The 18,528-nt window shown below is 32.0% G+C and overlaps 2 protein-coding genes across 2 annotated transcripts; both read left to right on the top strand.

Moving 5' to 3' along the window:
- The first annotated feature begins 5,156 nt into the window (after positions 1-5,156).
- On the top strand, positions 5,157-13,184 carry LOC134715846 (transforming growth factor beta regulator 1-like). Its single transcript, XM_063578351.1, has 10 exons — positions 5,157-5,307; positions 5,622-5,668; positions 6,883-6,976; positions 7,667-7,737; positions 8,530-8,705; positions 9,398-9,540; positions 10,073-10,219; positions 10,961-11,058; positions 11,672-11,889; positions 12,975-13,184. Exons 1-10 carry the CDS (start codon positions 5,191-5,193, stop codon positions 13,061-13,063), a joined length of 1,200 nt encoding a protein of 399 aa, XP_063434421.1. The 5' UTR covers positions 5,157-5,190; the 3' UTR covers positions 13,064-13,184.
- Positions 13,185-16,886: 3,702 nt separating this feature from the next.
- On the top strand, positions 16,887-18,528 carry LOC134714146 (beta-microseminoprotein-like). The gene is made up of 3 exons (XM_063575389.1): positions 16,887-16,990; positions 17,870-17,981; positions 18,387-18,528. Exons 1-3 carry the CDS (start codon positions 16,909-16,911, stop codon positions 18,508-18,510), a joined length of 318 nt encoding a protein of 105 aa, XP_063431459.1. The 5' UTR covers positions 16,887-16,908; the 3' UTR covers positions 18,511-18,528.

Raw genomic sequence — 18,528 nt, 5'->3', positions numbered from 1 at the left:
AACAAAAATACATCTTTTCGTCCGTCCGTCCGTCCCATGACATTTTCCATCGTATTTCCTCACAAATTACATGTGACTTGTCAGAGTTGACTAAAATTTTGTATCAAGCTACATGTGAGCTGCGTTTTCACATCAATCGCATATCAAATCGCGTTTATCAATACCTATAGTGGGGTATCATTATTAAACAAAAGCTAAAAGTAAACCTTGTGCCTTTCAAAAGAAAGAAAAGTGCAGATGAATGAAGCAACACATAATCGTTCATTTTCTTTTATATGAGAAACAACAAAATATGTAATTTTTTTATCTTCAATTATTAATCAAGAATTTATTCAAAAGACTATAAATAACGAGTTGTCATGTCCTTATCAATATTGCAGAAAACTGTGAACATTGCATTGCAGAGTTCCATATCTTCTTATATCCTGTCATGTAGAATTTCAGTTGTAAGCGATACTACACAATTGTCTTATATCAGAGTTACAGAAACAGCAGTTCTCCATACTTTCTCCGTAAAACTGGCCACATGCGCCACAAATTGTAGCATGTTTAACTAAATGAAGCATTGGTATTCCTATAAGGTCACATGGGTTACAAATGTGTTGTGGCACTGCGAAGTGGAAAACTGCAAGCAAAATTAAAATGTACATCTGTATAATTTTAAACAAACGACGACCTTGAGTCTTGTCACTTACTAATTTTAGAATGACAGAAGTTATGTTGTGAAATATATAGTCGATTTTGATGGTTAGTCCGATGACATATATCCGTTATATGTACATTTAACATTACAAAACTTAACGACTGCTGCACCTTTTTTTCACTCATCTTCAAAAGAGATACTTTCATTTGTTAAATTAATTTTGAATCTTCTGCGTTTTATTTATCATGTTGCATTAAATATTAAATACTTTCCCTAAAACGATGTTCCGAAGGAAAAACCAAAGCATTCGTGGTATTTAATGTATTTTATACCGTAGATATACCAATCCTTCTTTTCTCCCTCTTTATTAAGCTTGTTTTCATTGGAACAGAAGGCTACATCCTCGTTCATTTGATATGGTTAACTGTCAGTTCCCGAAGGGTAGAATGTTAAGATCCGACACGATCACTTCACCTTTTTTTCTTAATGAATCGTGCGATAATGCATGTATGCTAGCACGAGATCACTGGGGCGATTCAGAACGAATTTAATTAAGTGTTGTGATTACGTGTGATATGTATGAAGTTAGAAGTTGTAACCCTCGACTTTAGTGTATGTATATAATATTTGAAGACATGGTATGATTGCCAGTGAAACAACTAGCCATCAGAGACCACATGACGCGATGTAAGCAATGATAGATGAAAACACAGCCTTCAATAATGAACATACAGTATAGTAAACTTAAAAATGGGGAACAATTCAAACGAGAAAACCAACGGCAATGATTAATGCGAAAACAAAACACGATAATGAATGACAGACATCAACCAACGACAACCACTGAATAACATGCTCTTGATTCGAGACAGGCACACTGACAATAGTCGCAGTCTAACTTGTGACAGTAGTGTAGCGCTGCTAGCGCACTATAATAATAAACGGATAATTGGTTAAAAAAAATTACCATTCAGATCGGCATGAATTACAAATAAAGGCGTTAACGCTACAAGGATGCCAGGGTTTCAAGAGCGCATATAAAGTTAAGCGTTCGAACTGGTGATTTTCTGAATTTTTTTAAACCTGATATAGTCTGATACGATCGAATCTGTTCTATAAATATTTACTGCAACAGTATATCATATATATATATACTATTTCCAGAGGCACTTGTCTCAGAAAAAATCCTACATTGAACAGATATATCATGTTATGGAGGCGTATTTGCGAAGAAAAAAAAACAATCGGCAATGGACTGTGAAATTTCCCGATATATGCGTTAACCGGATCTGAATTCATCAATCGTTATATTCGAAATAATTTTGTTGGGAATAGGCTCACGAGAGTTATTTATGAATATCCAAAATTGCAAACTTAGTACCACGGCAGAGGGGGATTTTGCCTCGAGGGGAATTTGAGTCAAAATTCCCCGGCAGTTGACTGGTGAAATCATGTAAATTCGTTTGAAATGAGAAAAAGGTTAGAATATAAATAAAAAAAACACTGGCTATTAACCAATTAAGGGCATATGATACAGTTACAAGAGAGGTAATGACGTTGCTAACGTTAATTGTTATTTTCGCGACGTCAAACGCCGTAGGGACTCTGTGGGATATTTTTCATAAGCAATAAATACACATAAAGTATATATTATTTGATTGTACCCCATAGTACAAATTTAATGAGGCATACATTTTTATATTCTTGTTTGACCTTTGACTTTAAGGGAAACTTCGCAAAAAAATCAAAAATTGATATTATGTTCATTCTGTATAAAAATGCACAAATTCATAGATATTAAAGTTTTATTCTGCTAGATAAGAAATCACCATCGATTTAATATTTAATGTATCAATTCCCTGCGGTCGGCCATTTTCTCACCTTCTCCGATTTGCACCCGCGATATGTCTAAGGACCAAAACTACAGTAACCCGATGTAGTCGTAATTGCGTGTCGATATCTTGTCAATCGTACGGTTGTTTTATCCGACTAGTTAAATAAGTTGATACGGTTTAATTTTCTTATCTTTTTTTTTATATAACCATGATCAACGTCATAATATGTATGATTTTCATGCAAGTGCATTTTTTTTCTGCCATATTTCTATTTTCTGAAAAATATGCTTTACTTTATTTTTATATGACTACATCATTACCGATCATGCATTAAATACGATGGCATATGAATTAATGAGAAGACTTCTTGTACACATGGTCTTGTTGAAACGATGAAAAAAAATGATATACTTCAAAGAAATACTGATTTTCCTAAAACGCTAAAAGGATGTGAAAAACTGGCATTTGCAAATAATTGGACAAGTTTATAATAAAAAACAATTAACATTGCTTGAATATTTATTAGTTCATGTTTTGAGACGTGTATACTATGAATTATTATATATAGACAATTTTAACTGTGCATAACTTTCACCAAAATCATTAATTGAATGGGAAGTAACTCTTTTCATTTTAATTCCATGAATGGTCCATGAAATCGTGAAATTGCTTACATAAAATTATGAAGTAAATTATACATCTGAAATTGTTTTTTCAATCTATTTGTTTGAATGAGATATAACGAGTCCAGAACCAATCCTATATATACCAATACATATTCTTAGTATTTGACTTTATTTCATAATCTATTTTGTTCAATTCAATATTTTATCATAAATATGTGTTGTTTTTTAAGGTGTTTCGGTTAAGGTTTAACTACCAAGGCTTTTCCTCATCAGGTATCCCAAGCCTCTAACTAATAAAATAATCAGTTTCAAAGTAAAGTTCAAAGCATCCATACGCATAAAATTTAAAAATTCTGCATACCGGGATACTGTGATGTTGGGCTTTTTATAGCCGACTATAAGTTATGGGTTTTTCTTCATTGTTGAAGGACTTACGGTTGTCTATTATTTTTACATCCACCGTCATTTGGACTTTGGTGGATAGCTCCATATTTTTATATAACAATTTGGCAGGGTTATAAAAGATGCAATGTCTTCATTACGTTTCTTTTATGGAGACAGAATAAAATTTTATCTACTTAGAGAAGATACTATTAAACTCACTTTATTAAATAACGTATGGAGAACAATTCTCAATATTTGTGTACCGGGTATACGAATGGATAAACAAGACAAGGCCATGACTAAATAACAAATTAAAAACAAACAATCAAGGTCAAACATAGCGACTTCTTCAACTAATATCAGGTGATTTGAATGAATGAGTTTATTGACTCTGGAAGCTTAAGATCACATTTACTCATATTGTTTGAGTGAAACGGTGACTTTTCGGGAAAAGATGCAGTTTTCGGCTGATTGTTATCATTCAAACTGATTTAATTTGAAAACGAGTTCATGGACCCCTCAGTCTTTTTTAAAATGACATTTGATTTTATTACTTGAGGGCATACGATACAGTTTTATCCCGTATTTACAGTTTGATGAGAATTTTCATATAGGCTATTTTTGCCTGATTAAATCAAATATGTCATGTATGTAGTAAAAAAAATACCCGTTCATGTGCTACTTTTTTAGTTAAATGAGGTCGAAATTTGGTATATTTGCTCAAAATACAGATTTCTGGCCGTATTTTCTCTTTCGAAAGAAAGCCATAACTTTTTTTGTTTTAAAAGATAAACGCAAATTCTTTTTTGTTAAATAATTTGTAATTTCTGTATTTTATAACTATCCTAAAAATGTATGCATTTTTTTATATTCAGAAATAACTCATATTTGTCAAATGGTCATGAATTGAGAAAAAAAATATTTTTTTGCTGCATATTTATCAAAATTATAAAAAAAAATGCACTATTTACAGTTTTATAAAATTTTGTCCACATAATCCCGGCTGCAAAATAAAACAAAATGTCGTTTCAAAACGAGTGGACCCCTATTTTTTTAAAACGACATTTTGTTTCATTTTGTAGGGAGATTATGATTATGCCGATTATGGTTTGATTTTAAGCAACTTGGTACCAATAAAAGCAGAACTGTCACGGGTTTATTTGTTTATTTGGTTGGTTTTTTTTGTGGATAATTTTCATTATTTCACAAAATAAATTCAAATATTATTTTCTGTTCAGAAATATATATTTAACCAAATTAAATTATAAAATTTACATGTATGCGTTCACATCACGAGAAAACAAAAACACTTAAAAACAAAACTGTGGCCAAATTAACAAACATACTTTATACAATAAAAGCACAGGCACTTGTCTCAAAAAAAAAATTCTATATACAGTGTTATATTAAGGTATATAGGTTGGTTTTTTTTGAGACAAGTGCCTGTGAATAAAAGGCCTTGTAGATAAAAATCCAACCATATTTTTTAAATGCCTTCAAAATATAATAAGTCTCGGGTCTTGTCTTGAACAAAAATCTTTTTTTCTCTCTCCCAAAACCATTTTTTTTTATGAAAAGCAACGGTAGCACTGCTGGCATAGTATTACATTACTGGATTCAAGCTCGGAGTAACTAGACGTAATTTTGTAAGCTTTTAAAGCGCACTGATGATCGAATTTTGGGTTTTCAAAATCAATCAACCATGGCACATGAAAATAAACGACTTTTCAGTGAAGATTCGGCCTTCCTGATGGAGTATCAGGCAAATCAGAAAATCGTGCAGAAATCTCCGCAACAAATAAGCCTACTTTCTGGAAAGGTTTGTATCAATTAAAGGCGAATACACCAAATTTAAAGGGTTCAAATAAATTATAATTAAAAAAAAAACTCGACGCAAGGATTGAAAGTTGAAATACAGGCACTTGTTTCTACCCATAATTTGCCATTGCCATGCATTGGAAGGTCGACTAGTACCTGTATCCAAATACTTTCTATGAGAAACAAGTGCATGTGAACTGAAAATTTTGTTTATATGACCGAAGACAAAAGTATTCGTACGGTTATTGTCAAATTATGTAGGGGAAACAAATTATTAAAATGTTTAAAAAAATTAAATATCTTTCTCTGTTTCAGATTAGAAGTAATTTGCCAGGTAGTTTGTTACAACAACAAGCTTCAAGGTAGATATGTTTGTACAATGTATATAATTTATAAAATAAAATTGAGAATGGAAATTGGAAATATTGTGTGTCAAAGACTTAAGGAGACATCAACCCGACCAAAGAGCAGAAAGCAGCTGCAGGTCACCTGTGGGTTGTACATCGAGATAATTCAGCACATAAATGCATTCTTCAGCTGACCCCTAAACAAAAATGATAACCAGTTCAGTGGTAATGGAATGGATGTTATACTTAAAATATACATATAAATGAACTACATGTAAAATTAAAAATCATACAAGACAAACAATCTTAAAGGCTAAAAAATTTGGTGGAGTTAAACATGTTTTATGAGATCTCAACCCTCCTAATACCTCTAGCCGATGTAGAAAAAACAAGCATACAGCAATACGCACAGTAAAACCGTTTCAAGGAAGTCTTGAGTCCAATGTCAAAAAAGATAACAAAAGAAACTGAACAAAATAACCCATGATACAGAGGATTCTAGCAGGTACTGACATGTCAGCTCCAGAACTCAAATTAAATTGAATGAAAGATTATGTCTTCATCATATGAATATCAAGCACAATCTCTCTTGTTGGGGCCTAAGTATCATATATATATATATACATATGTACCATTGTAAAATATATGACAAGAACATTTATAACCTGTGCCATGCAGACAACTGGTTTTAGAATAAATGTGTTTATTTCTGATGCAAAGACCCTATAAGTGAATCAATTTTAAAGCCAAATATGCATTCTTTAACATGTTTAATGACTAAACAACAGTGTCTTTACTAGAACCTGTCTTAGTAAGTCTGTTAAAAGGTTTTGTTAGCTTTTTAAGTGAGTGCCAACATTATTGTACATGTGCTTTTGTAAAGAATATTACCATAAAAAATTGGATATGACATACCTGTGTCTTAATGAATAAGATGTCTGCATGTTGATTTATATTAACCAATGATGTCCTTGTACAAATGTACAGTATATGGATTTAGGATGGAAATTTGTATGGTATTCTTAACAAATGCTTAAGTATGAAAATTTATATTATGCATTTCTAAAGACTTCTTTTCAAACAAACATCTTCAATTTAATTACAATAGATCTAGAGTTATTGTTGTAAAAAATCATGTTACATTTGTAGTTGAATTGGTACTGTTTTATATTATTTTATTGTAGTTTTATATATATATTTTTTTTGAAACCAACAAATATATTTTTTAGATTAGCCAGTGGGGTATCAGCACGTTCTCTTGTACAAAAACAGTATTACAGAAAACTTAAAAGATTAAAGAAAGTTGTCAAAGATCTTATATTTGTAAGTACAAGTCCTGCACAATCCTCTCTGAAGGAATACACCATTCTGGTTTTATGAAGGGAATCTTTCAGTTAACTAAAGTTAGGAGAATTGTCTCTAGATTTTTAAAAGGCAAAGGAGTACATGTATCTGAATGCTAGAATTGTGCACGAGTACCCAAATACTCATTGCCATCAATAAAACAATATATCTGGAATCAAAATATGGAGATGTACATATGGCAATATTACAAATACAACCATGTACGTGTATATACAATCTAGAGTCAAAAGACTCAAAACAAACAACTGGAGCTCACCACATGAACTTCACCAAAAAGAATGTACATGTAATAATTTCAAATAGAGAGATCAATTCATGTAATAAATATCTGAAAGTCAAGGGTACAAAATATTCCAATAATGTTTAAAAATCTATCACGATTTAAAACTTAAATTGTGTATGTACATGAAGTACATGTACAGTAGCATTTAGCTGGTTACTCTGCTGTAAATAGTAGTTGTGGTTCCATTTCTGAATTTGTCATTTGCATCAATAAGAATTGAAATACTTATATATGTAATGTAACCTACACAGAATGTTTTAGCTATTGAAGGCTATGAGTATCACATTTATCAAAGTTTATCAAAGTTACCTTACATGTAGTTAGTTTTTGCTGTAAACTATAATTAATTTTTATATATTTTTCAGGTTAATGCTGCTATATGTGATGAAGTTGTGAGAGTAGAGGAAAAAGTGGCCAAAGTCAAAGAAGAAAGGAGGTGAAATATGTAGATATGAATAAGTGATACTGTGGAATTTAATCAGACTGTCATTAAAGTGAGAGGGTTAGCACTATAGAACCAGGTTTAATCCACCATTTTCTACATTTGAAAATGCCTGTACCAAGTCAGGAATATGACAGTTCTTGTCCATTCGTTTTTGATGCGTTTTGTTATTTGATTTTGCCATGTGATTATGAACTTTCCGTATTAATTTTCCTCTAAGTTCAGTATTTTTGTGATTTTACTTTTCATTTATTATTATGGGTACAAATCTTTGTGTTGGATTGAGGGAAACTTGAATTTTTATTTTTCATAGATATATTATTTAGTGGTTAAGCCAAAATCTGCATATATTCATAAAGAGAATTTGTAATTCGTTGGAACATTTGAATTCTTGGTTCCCACTACCCATGCACATACTCCACAAAAATTGGTATCCGACCAACAAATAATATTGAATGCACAGTAATAGACTAGCTTAGAAATATATTTATAGATGGTTATAGCTATCAGATTTAACTACACATCTTGAATACAAGGTTCTACATCAGAAGTACATGTATGCATTGACACTGCTAAACTAAAAGGACTTTTAAGGTTCAACATAGACCTTCAACAGTAGTCAAATATGTAGACCTTTTTTGAAGCTCTCAATATAAATCATCAAGAGGTTTCTTTGTATTGACAATATAAAAATAAGATGATGTGGTATGATAGCCAATGTAACAAGTACAATGTATCCACCAGAGATCAAATTATGTAGATATATGTTTTTTTTTGTCATTTCAGATTTCTTTTAAGGAAAGTTTTACATTATCAGTCCCAGTCAGATATACCAGCTGCTATTAATAAAACTCCTCCATCAATTGTTAAAGTGAAGGAAGAACCTGTCGACACACAGACAAAGGCTAAACCTAAGAAAAAACCTGACAAGAAACGACCACCAACTACAAAACAAATACTAGGTAAATAAGGTTGAGAGCTATGGGTTATTATATTAAAAAGAAGGTGTGTTATGAGACAACTCTCCACAAGAGACCAAATGATACAGAAATTAACAACTGTGGGTCACCATACAGCCTACAACAAGGAACCAAGCCCATACCGCATTGTCAGCTATAAAAGGTCGCCAAATAACAAATGGTAAACAAATCATAAAAGAAAACAAACAGCCTAATTTATGTACAAAATAATGAACAAAACAGTATGTAACACAGCAAAGACAAAAAACACTTAATTACAGGTCCCTAACTAAGAAAAGATGCATATAGAATGTGGCAATTTTTGACATGTTATTGGACACCCAACCCTCCCCTAATCTGGGACAATGGTGTAACAGTACAACATTAGAACAAACTATTAAAATCAGTTGAAAAAGACTGAACTCATTACACAACAGCAAGAAATCGTTCATCTATTATAACTTCAATTCATATAACTAATTTCAAGTTCTTTGACTACATTTATTCAGAAACCTGTAATATGTCAAATATTTAAATTACAATCCAAATTTAGACTTGTGTCCATTTTTGCCCCAACTGTTCAGCTTTGGACCTCAGTGGGCATATCCATCTACGCTCAGCAAAGCAGTTTATTTTTTCTAATTTATGATTATGCCATATTTGTTTCTATGATATCATTAAAATTCCACTTACAGAAGGATTACCTCCCCCAAAACCTAAGAAAGGGGGTAAAAATCAGCCAACAAAGAAAGTGATACCTCCATTACAGCTGGATTCATTAGGGAGACCTGTGTTTCCTCTGATTATAGGAGACTTAACAATACACAGCATTGGAGAGGTATATATGTTACACAGGTCACATTATAGGTGGTTAAGTCATGCTTTGTAAATGCGATAATTTTTGGAATCCATAGAATATCTTTTTTCTGTTTGTTGATACTTTTTCAAAATATAATATGTTAAAAAATTACTGCTAAACAGAAAAACTTCCTATTTGGTCAGCATATTAATAATGATGAGTTGTAACATGTGATTGACTTTGGTGATCTTTCAGACAACTACTTCCTGTTTTCAATATGTTGAAAATCTGATAATTTTAATTACACATTCCTTAAATACTGTGTAACAGAATGACTTTATATTTGGTCATCAACTAAACAGCTGCAGGCTTCTTTGATTTGTCTTAACATTTACTTTCTGTTTTCTGATACTTATACTTCAAATAGGGGGTTTCTTAAAAAGACAACACATGCTGATTGCATGCTTTCTGTTTTTACATTTCACAGGTCTTATCTTTAAACCGGTTGCATTACTTAATAGTTTTAGTGTATGATTTGACCCTATGTGAATAATACATTTTTTGTTGACAGATTGTTGTAGACAGACCAGGATTTCATTCTGTATCTAACATCTATCCTGAGGGGTTCTGTAGTACCAGAGTGTATGTTGATGTTAATAATGTAGACAATAGATGTCTGTATACATGCAAAATATCTGATGGTGGGAAAGGACCAGTGGTAAGTCCATGAAGTCAAAATTGAAATATTCTGTTTATATGAAAAAGTTAATTTGTTTATACTTCCATGGGTTGTTTGTAATATTGGATTATCCAGATAGATTGATAGAGTTTAATTTGTGAGGAGTCATAAATAAAATAATGAGATGTTATGTGATTGCCAATGAGATACATGTAACTATCAATGGCAGTCTAAATGTCTTGGACGTAAGCAACAAAAGTTCAGCAAATAGACTTAATCAATGAGCAAAACACATACTTTATACTGACCTATAAAAGGTCCCAACATTTTGTTAAACAAATCTATAATATTTCAATCAATTAAGGTAGAATTCTCCATGGTGACTTAAAAATAAATGTGAATTGGGGTGTTTTCCCTAGATGTCCCTGTCCACTGATTAGGTCAAAGTTTTTCTTAAACAGGATCTTTATAACTAACATGTAGTCTGTGTTTATTTTTAGTCCACTACGGACAAAGTCTAAGGGGACTTAAGTTTGCATTCTTACTGTCTATCTGTCAGTCTAGCAAATCAGTTTTCCAGACTTTTTTCTTCGTAATTGAAGCTATTGATTTGATATTTGGTGTATTGTTTTATAATGACAAGTTACAGATCAAGTTCAAAATTTGTTCCAGTCTGATAATTTTGTGCAGAGTTATGGCTGTTGTTGTATGTGTTGTCTATTGCATCAATAGAAAGTCCTGGTGTTGTATTTTATACATGTTCTTTGTTTGTATTTGTAGTTTGAGATAGCATCAGAGGAAAGTCCTGGTGTTGTATTTTACAGCAGATCTATATCTGATTGTCATAATCAACTCATTAAAGCTGTCAAGAAAAACAAGTAAGTGCTGGTATAATAAATATGCTATCAAAGTACTTTCATGTTAATGAAAATTTTACTTATTTTGCATGTTAAAGTTTATGATAAGGTCAGTCAAAGGAGAACCACTTCTAACAATGGTATTTTGTATGCAGTGGGATTACTTTTAGCATTGTCATATCTTACTCATTTGCATAGTTTAAAAAAAAGGTACAATAAGAGTTTCATGTCAACAACAAGTTTTAGTGATATATAGGTTCTCTCTTGAACGTAACATTGGAAAGGTACAAATATATACCATGCCAAGTATTATCAAATAATAAAAAGTGCCTAAATTCATAACAATCTGGAAAAAAATTTAAAAGTAGAATTAACAGTTAGAAAATATCTCAGAAAATAAAAGACCAGACAGTGACAAACACCTTTAATCTGTTATATGTAGGGGAAGGTTTAAATAAATTGAAAAATAAGGAACTGTTATAATAGAACTCTCCACACAAATTGACAATAAGTGGCAATGTCAATGGTTAAGGAATATAATATACTCCAATTCTGACCTTGGATTATAAATAAGAGTATGAGAATGAAAGAAAATAAATCATATGTGTAATTATGTAATCCTTTCTACTTTTAGAAAATTAGAATTTTTAGAACAAACAGGGAAAGGAGCTGATTTCTTTGGTTTATCACATCCAGTTACTCAAAACTTAATACAGAGCTGTCCTGGTTCTAAACGATGTACTGGATACAGATGGGTCAAGTTTGAAATCAACAAAAATGCTGACGCAGTAGAAATGGATGCCTTGGATCCTACAACTAGCCATACAGCTCTTAAAATTGTCTTAAATAATGGTGAGTTTGGCATACAGCTCTTAACCCTTTCCTCCTTGGAATTTTTTTTTTTAAATACTTGATTCGCATATGACTTTTTCAGTATAAAAAGATTTATCAGGTTTGAAGTATTAATGCATTGCCAAAACAAACATTTCATCAATGAAATTCAAGTCATAGATTCCCAGGAATATCCTTTTTATATAAGTTGCAAATTTTATTAAGTCTGATAAAAAAAAATTCAAAGGTGGGACTACACAGGTGTCAAAAGGCGTCATTATGTAGTCAAGGTGTGGCGTCAAAAGGTGTCATTATGGAGGATAGGGTTAAAATTGTCTTAAATAATTGTGAGTTAGTCAGGATACTTGTTTTGTTTACTGAGATCATAAAATTTGTTACACATATTTGCATGAAGTAAATGGGGTTGTTAGTACAGAAAAAAAGATAACAAGATTAACCAGACATATTGAAAAGCAATACCTACCCTACTCCACTGAGAAAAATTGACTTATAACACATGGTCAACATAGTCTAGCTGGGTAAAATCACAAAATGTGGTCAGGTTGCAGGTATACAAACTCCCTTTTGCCGTATGGATTAGAAGTAAAAAGATCAATAATAAAACCTAAACAGAATGACCTCTTACTTGAAGAAGTAAATAGAAGACACCCCATTATATTATTTGGAAAGCAGAGTCAAAATCTGCCCACTACTACAGACAGCTAGCTAAGATAAGTGAAATCACATCTGTTAGTTGAATACTGTAAGGCAAGAAAACATCAGAAACACTCCAAACAGGTTGAAAAAAGTCTAGCCATAAAATTTATTTGTATTCTTTGTATCCATATGTGCAGCTGTCTTTATAACAAAAACCTGTAAATTAGTTCAATTAATAGATTTATTTCCAAAGAATGGAATTGTGACGCAAGTTGGTCCAAATATAATGTCCATGCGGGTCCTGTTGTACATGTGTACTTCAATTTTCAATCTAGCTCTTAAAAAACTATGTTGGTCACCTTTGCCCGTTCACTTTATAATTTTACTTTGTATATTTGTTTATGAAAATCATATGAGGTAACATTATCACAGTTTCATTTCTTTTCCAGGATCCAAACTGCCAGAACCATCATCCAACTTACGATCTCTACTGACAAACAAAGCTTTAATGAACACTGCCAAAGTCAGACAGACGTGACAAAGATAGAATGTTTTTATCATTCATTATCTGAACAAAACAACAAATTGTGTAGATGTACTTCTGTTAACAATACATTTTGATACTGCGATATTATTGAGAAATAAATGTTAGTAAAATTAACATTCTGTTTTGTTAGAAAATAAAATATGGTAGTATTGTGAGAACACATTTTCTGTTTAAAAAAATAAGTGGTCAAGGTCACAGAAACTAAGATAGATTCGTAAGACCATAACAGTGCAGAAAACGGTTAAAGATCAACTGTTATCTTATGAACTATAGCTAGCAGGTTAAAATTCTGTCTCAGCTTGGCAGTCTAGTACAAAGCAGGGTTGGTATTCATATCACATTAACTTGTTCATGTCCTGAATATATATATATATTTTGCTGCTGGACGTTACACAGCTATCCCTCAACCTATATGTCCAAGGTCAAGGTAACATATAGATTATCAAAAAAATGAAAATCAAAGCAGAGTTAACTGTTAAGAATCTGCTTCATTACTTGAACCTAATGTTGTTATATGATCTAACTGATTAATCACATTGATATATATTGATAAACATCTGGGAAATTGAACGATTGAAAGGTACATGTCTATCACATAGTATTCATCTGTCATTTACATCTTTTCATGTTTCATTGGTCAATGTGCAATAGCTTAACAATATTCGAGATCTTAATTTATTGTGACGAAATTATGAAAAATGAAGGTGTACATGCCTGTATAGCAGGGTTCATCTGACCTTTACTTATCTGTCATTCCGTCCCATGAATATTTTTCATCACATTTTTCTCAGGAACTACATTACAAGGATTTCTGAAATTTGGTTTCAAAGTTTATATAAGTCAGCTATACTGTGTGATGCTTTATCATATTCATCACTCAACAACTTCCTGTTTACTTCACTTTTAGCAGGTGGTATCATTAATGAGCAGTAGCTTACCGATTTACTTGTTTTATTAGTTTATTGTTCAGTGTTAATTTCTGGGTTGTGTTAATTTCTAAGAAACTAGAAGTAATAGGTCCACTATATTTTGTGAGTGAATTGATTGTATGTTGTACATGACCTCTTTTTGTATTGTTATGAGTTACAATTTATGACAAAAATAAGCAAAGACCCATCAAAACAACATCTGATAAACAAATTTAATAATACTTTTAGATATTTGGATGATATTTTGGCTCTCAATAATGACGACTTCAGTATGTATATTAATGAAATTTATCCTGCTGAACTTACTTTAAATAAAGCTAATACTAACAATGACCACTGCCCTTTCCTCGATCTTGATATCTATATCACTAACGGAAAGCTGAATACTAAAATTTATGATAAAAGGGATGATTTTTCATTTCCTATCGTTAATTATCCGTTTTTAGATGGTGACGTTCCCTTGTCACCATCTTACGGTGTTTATATATCTCAACTTGTACGATTCGCTTGTGTATGTAACAATGTTTTAGATTTTAACGAGAGAAATTTATGTATTACTGAAAAATTATTACACCAGGGTTTTCGATGTCACAAACTAGTCAAAACATTTACTAAATTTTATCATCGGTATAAAGACATCATTCGTAAATATAGCTCAACATGCAGACTTCTTATACGTTCAGGTATTTCACATCCAATTTTTTATGGAAATATTCTTTATGAAGCCCAAAGGTGTCAGTATTCACCTCAGAAACTTACAAAACCTTTGAATAGACTTATTAAGAAGGGATATAATTACGATACTGTTGTCAAGTCATTAAAGATTGCATATTTTGGCGTTAATATTGAGTCACTGATAAGGTCTTTGCGTCGGAACTAAACACATTTATTCTAAAAACAGTTGTTGGCAAGACACGGGTTATGTTCTTCTCATATATGTTATGATGGTATGATACTAAACCCCTAACGTGAAGGATTGTGCCTGATGTTCATATGATGAAATCATAATCTTTCAGTCAGTTTAATTGAAGTCTGGAGCTGGCATGTCAGTTAACTGCTAGTAGTCTGTTGTTATTTATGTATTTTTGTCATTTTGTTTATTTTCTTTGGTTACATCTTCTGACATCAGACTCGGACTTCTCTTGAACTGAATTTTAATGTGTGTATTGTTATGCGTTTACTTTTCTACATTGGTTAGAGGTATAGGGGGAGGGTTGAGATCTCACAAACATGTTTGACCCTGCCGCATTTTTGCGCCTGTCCAAAGTCAGGAGCATCTGGCCATTGTTAGTCTTGTATTATTTTAATTTTAGTTTCTTGTGTACAATTTGGAAATTAGTATGGCGTTCATTATCACTGAACTAGTATATATTTGTTTAGGGGCCAGCTGAAGGACGCCTTCGGGTGCGGGAATTCCTCGCTACATTGAAGACCTGTTGGTGACCTTCTGCTGTTGTTTTATTATTTGGTCGGGTTGTTGTCTCCTTGACACATTCCCCATTTCCATTTTCAATTTTATGTTCATCTGGAAGGGTTTCATCTGACCTCAATCTTATTTTCATAGTTAGAATTACTTTTTTGAGGTAAGGACTGTTTCTCACTTATTGTATGCAATATGTCTTAAATTTGGTGTATGGGATTATTGTATGATTATTTGACCTTGACATCAATTTCAGGGTTAATTGGTTATTTCTAAGTTTTCGTGGTTATGTCCGTTTTTCTGATTCTGTTAACCAATATGAACAAAGTTGAGAAATGGAATAATTGTATGTGGAACATACCTGCCTTGCAGTGTTCGTCTAACCTTGACCTCATTTTTCAAAATTATTGTTCTAATGAACTGATTATTTCCTATCAGAGGAGATCTTGTAAGTTCAAGAACTGTCTTATGCTTTGTTTTCTTGTTTGTACAATAACATATGTTTTACGGATTTTGTATCTACACGTCCCTTATTTCTTTTTTTTTTGTACTGTTTATTAACCACTTGCTAATGTTTGTTGTGATAATTCTATGGTTTGAAAAACAATAATTTGCTGTGCATCTGGTACAGTGTAAATCAACAAAAAGAGTTGTAATGATTTATTTCAAAAGAATTAAGATTTATTTCCTGTTTTGAATACATCAACTAAATTGCTCAAAGGATTATAATAGCTTATATATTATTACCAGCCAAACCATAAACATGTCAAGTAAGATTCAGATGAGTTGTGAACTTTTTACCCTTAAAGATGGTATTGAAGGTAAACAGGTGATGAATGAAAACCGACAAAAACAGGAAAGCACGATTATTTGTATACAAGTCCATACAAAATAGACTGTTACAATTAAGAAAAATTAACCAAATAAAACCCCTAGTCCATAATCTGAATGTGATGAAGAATATATTTTTGGTAGCGAAATTTTTACTGTGGAAAGAACAGTTTCAGTTATCAGGGCAAAAACACTAGTGATCCTGTCTTTCAAATTGCATTTCCAAAAAATAAAATGTTTTTTTGATATTTTGTCTGAACAAATAAATGTCAAAATTGACTTATTTCGGGAGGTGATGAAGATATTTTAGTAAAGAATTGAGGACTCTTTCTGAAAAAATGCCATGCTGTGAAATAAACTCAAGAGGGGGATCTTTCTGTTTCTTTTTCATTAAAAGAATACAGATGGGGATGACGCTATGCACAGTTTATTCAAAACAATTTACTACTGTAACTGTTACAGTTCTATATATTTTTAACCTTATCAATAAAATGAAAGTAACTAAAACTAACATCAATAGGGATAACGTATTTAAGACATATTACACACTTGATTTCGAATAATCTGGGATTATATATGACCCCAAAACGCAATAAAACAATGTGAGGAAAATAGACATTATTCAACGTATAACATTTGCATCTAAGGATAGCAGTATGAAGGTTTTTGTTTTGTTATGTATTTTATCTGTTTCCTATAGGCTGTGTAATGGTGCTTGTTTTATGATTCAACAAAAAGGTAAGTAATTTCTGTGTTTCTGGTTTTTTTTTAGAAGTAAACATGGGGGATAAAAAAAGAGCTACCAACCCTACGAGGATTAAAACTTGAATTCATGATAGGTTTGAATACAATGAAAAGACGCAATTTTCAAATTATCAATAGATTTCGTAAATCAACAAAGTGACATCTCGAGACAATGGCCATACACAGAAAAAAGGGACGTTAACTGTCAAAAGAAATATCAAACTTAATATAGAATAAAGAGGGACAACAGATACCAACGTATTCAAACACCGTGATGAATTGAAGACAAACTAAGTAAGCCATGGCAATAAACGAAAAACAACGAAAAGACAAAAAGTAGTCTCCACAACATAATATACGACTGAGCAAAACATGAATGTATCATTGACCGGGATATTATCAGTTATCACTAGCTCTGTTGGTGGGAGGTAACTTAGCAAGAAATGAATAGAAACTATCCGGTTTTCCACGTGATGAGCCTCTGATATTTTCTGTTTGCTATACTGTGACGAAATCGATGCTTTTCGCTAATTTCGCTACAAGAAATGTCCAAGGCAAAACAGATGCCGCATCCCGGCGCTGCTTTTAGAAACATACTGAAGACTTGGAAGTTTATATACCTTTGAGAAAGTTGGATACTATAGTAGGATGTTCAAATACAATTGAAAATGTATATTGGGAATGACTGTGTCAAAGAGACAACAACCCGAACAAAGAGCAGAAAACAGACAAAGGCCTTAATAGGTCTTAAATGCAGATGTCTTTTGAAAATGTACAATTTGTAAGATGTTCGAACGTATTTAAAAAAAGAAGTTATGTACTGTTTGTGGGATGTTCCAATGACTTTTAAATGATACTATGCATTGATTACAGGTTGCTACTATGATAAGATAGGCTTCCTAATTCCCCCTAAGGGAAGTGTAACAGTGTGGACTCCTGATTGTGTAGATTGTACATGTGGTGCTACTGGAATCAGTTGCTGTTCGTATGTATAAAATCTATACTTTGACAATATATGCTGTACATTTATAACATGCCCAAAATATCATGTTTGCATTTGCAATCTACGAAGAACAATGTTTAGTTTCATCAAAAATTGAAATGATGATTTTTTTTTCAAAATGAGAAGAGGTCTGTTTTTATGTCAATGAGACAGCATCCAAACCAAAAACAAAAACAAAATGTATTACTTAATGTAATATCAAATGCATTTAATACCACAACTTTATTCGGACGTATAGCAAGATGATAATTAAAATGACAAATTAAAAAACACAAAAAAACTGCATACCTCATTTTAATAAATCCATCCATTAACCTCTTTGATATTTGTTAAGATTTGCTAAAAAAACAACCCATAGTTTACTCATTTACGATTACATATTTACAGAACTGCAGGTAGACCGACAGAGTTCCCGGATGATTGTGAGATAGTGATGGATGGATGCTATGCTAGAGTGGTCAAGAAGAAGGATCATACCATAGAATGTCCAATCTTTGCTATGGTGGGATAATAATGTTTCCCGTCTGTA

This window comes from Mytilus trossulus, chromosome 4 (genome assembly GCF_036588685.1).
Source record: "Mytilus trossulus isolate FHL-02 chromosome 4, PNRI_Mtr1.1.1.hap1, whole genome shotgun sequence".
In the NCBI taxonomy this organism is placed as follows: Eukaryota; Metazoa; Mollusca; class Bivalvia; order Mytilida; family Mytilidae; genus Mytilus; species Mytilus trossulus.
The sequence above is the reverse complement of the archived record's forward strand: the minus strand, read 5'-3'. Positions and strand labels throughout refer to the sequence as shown.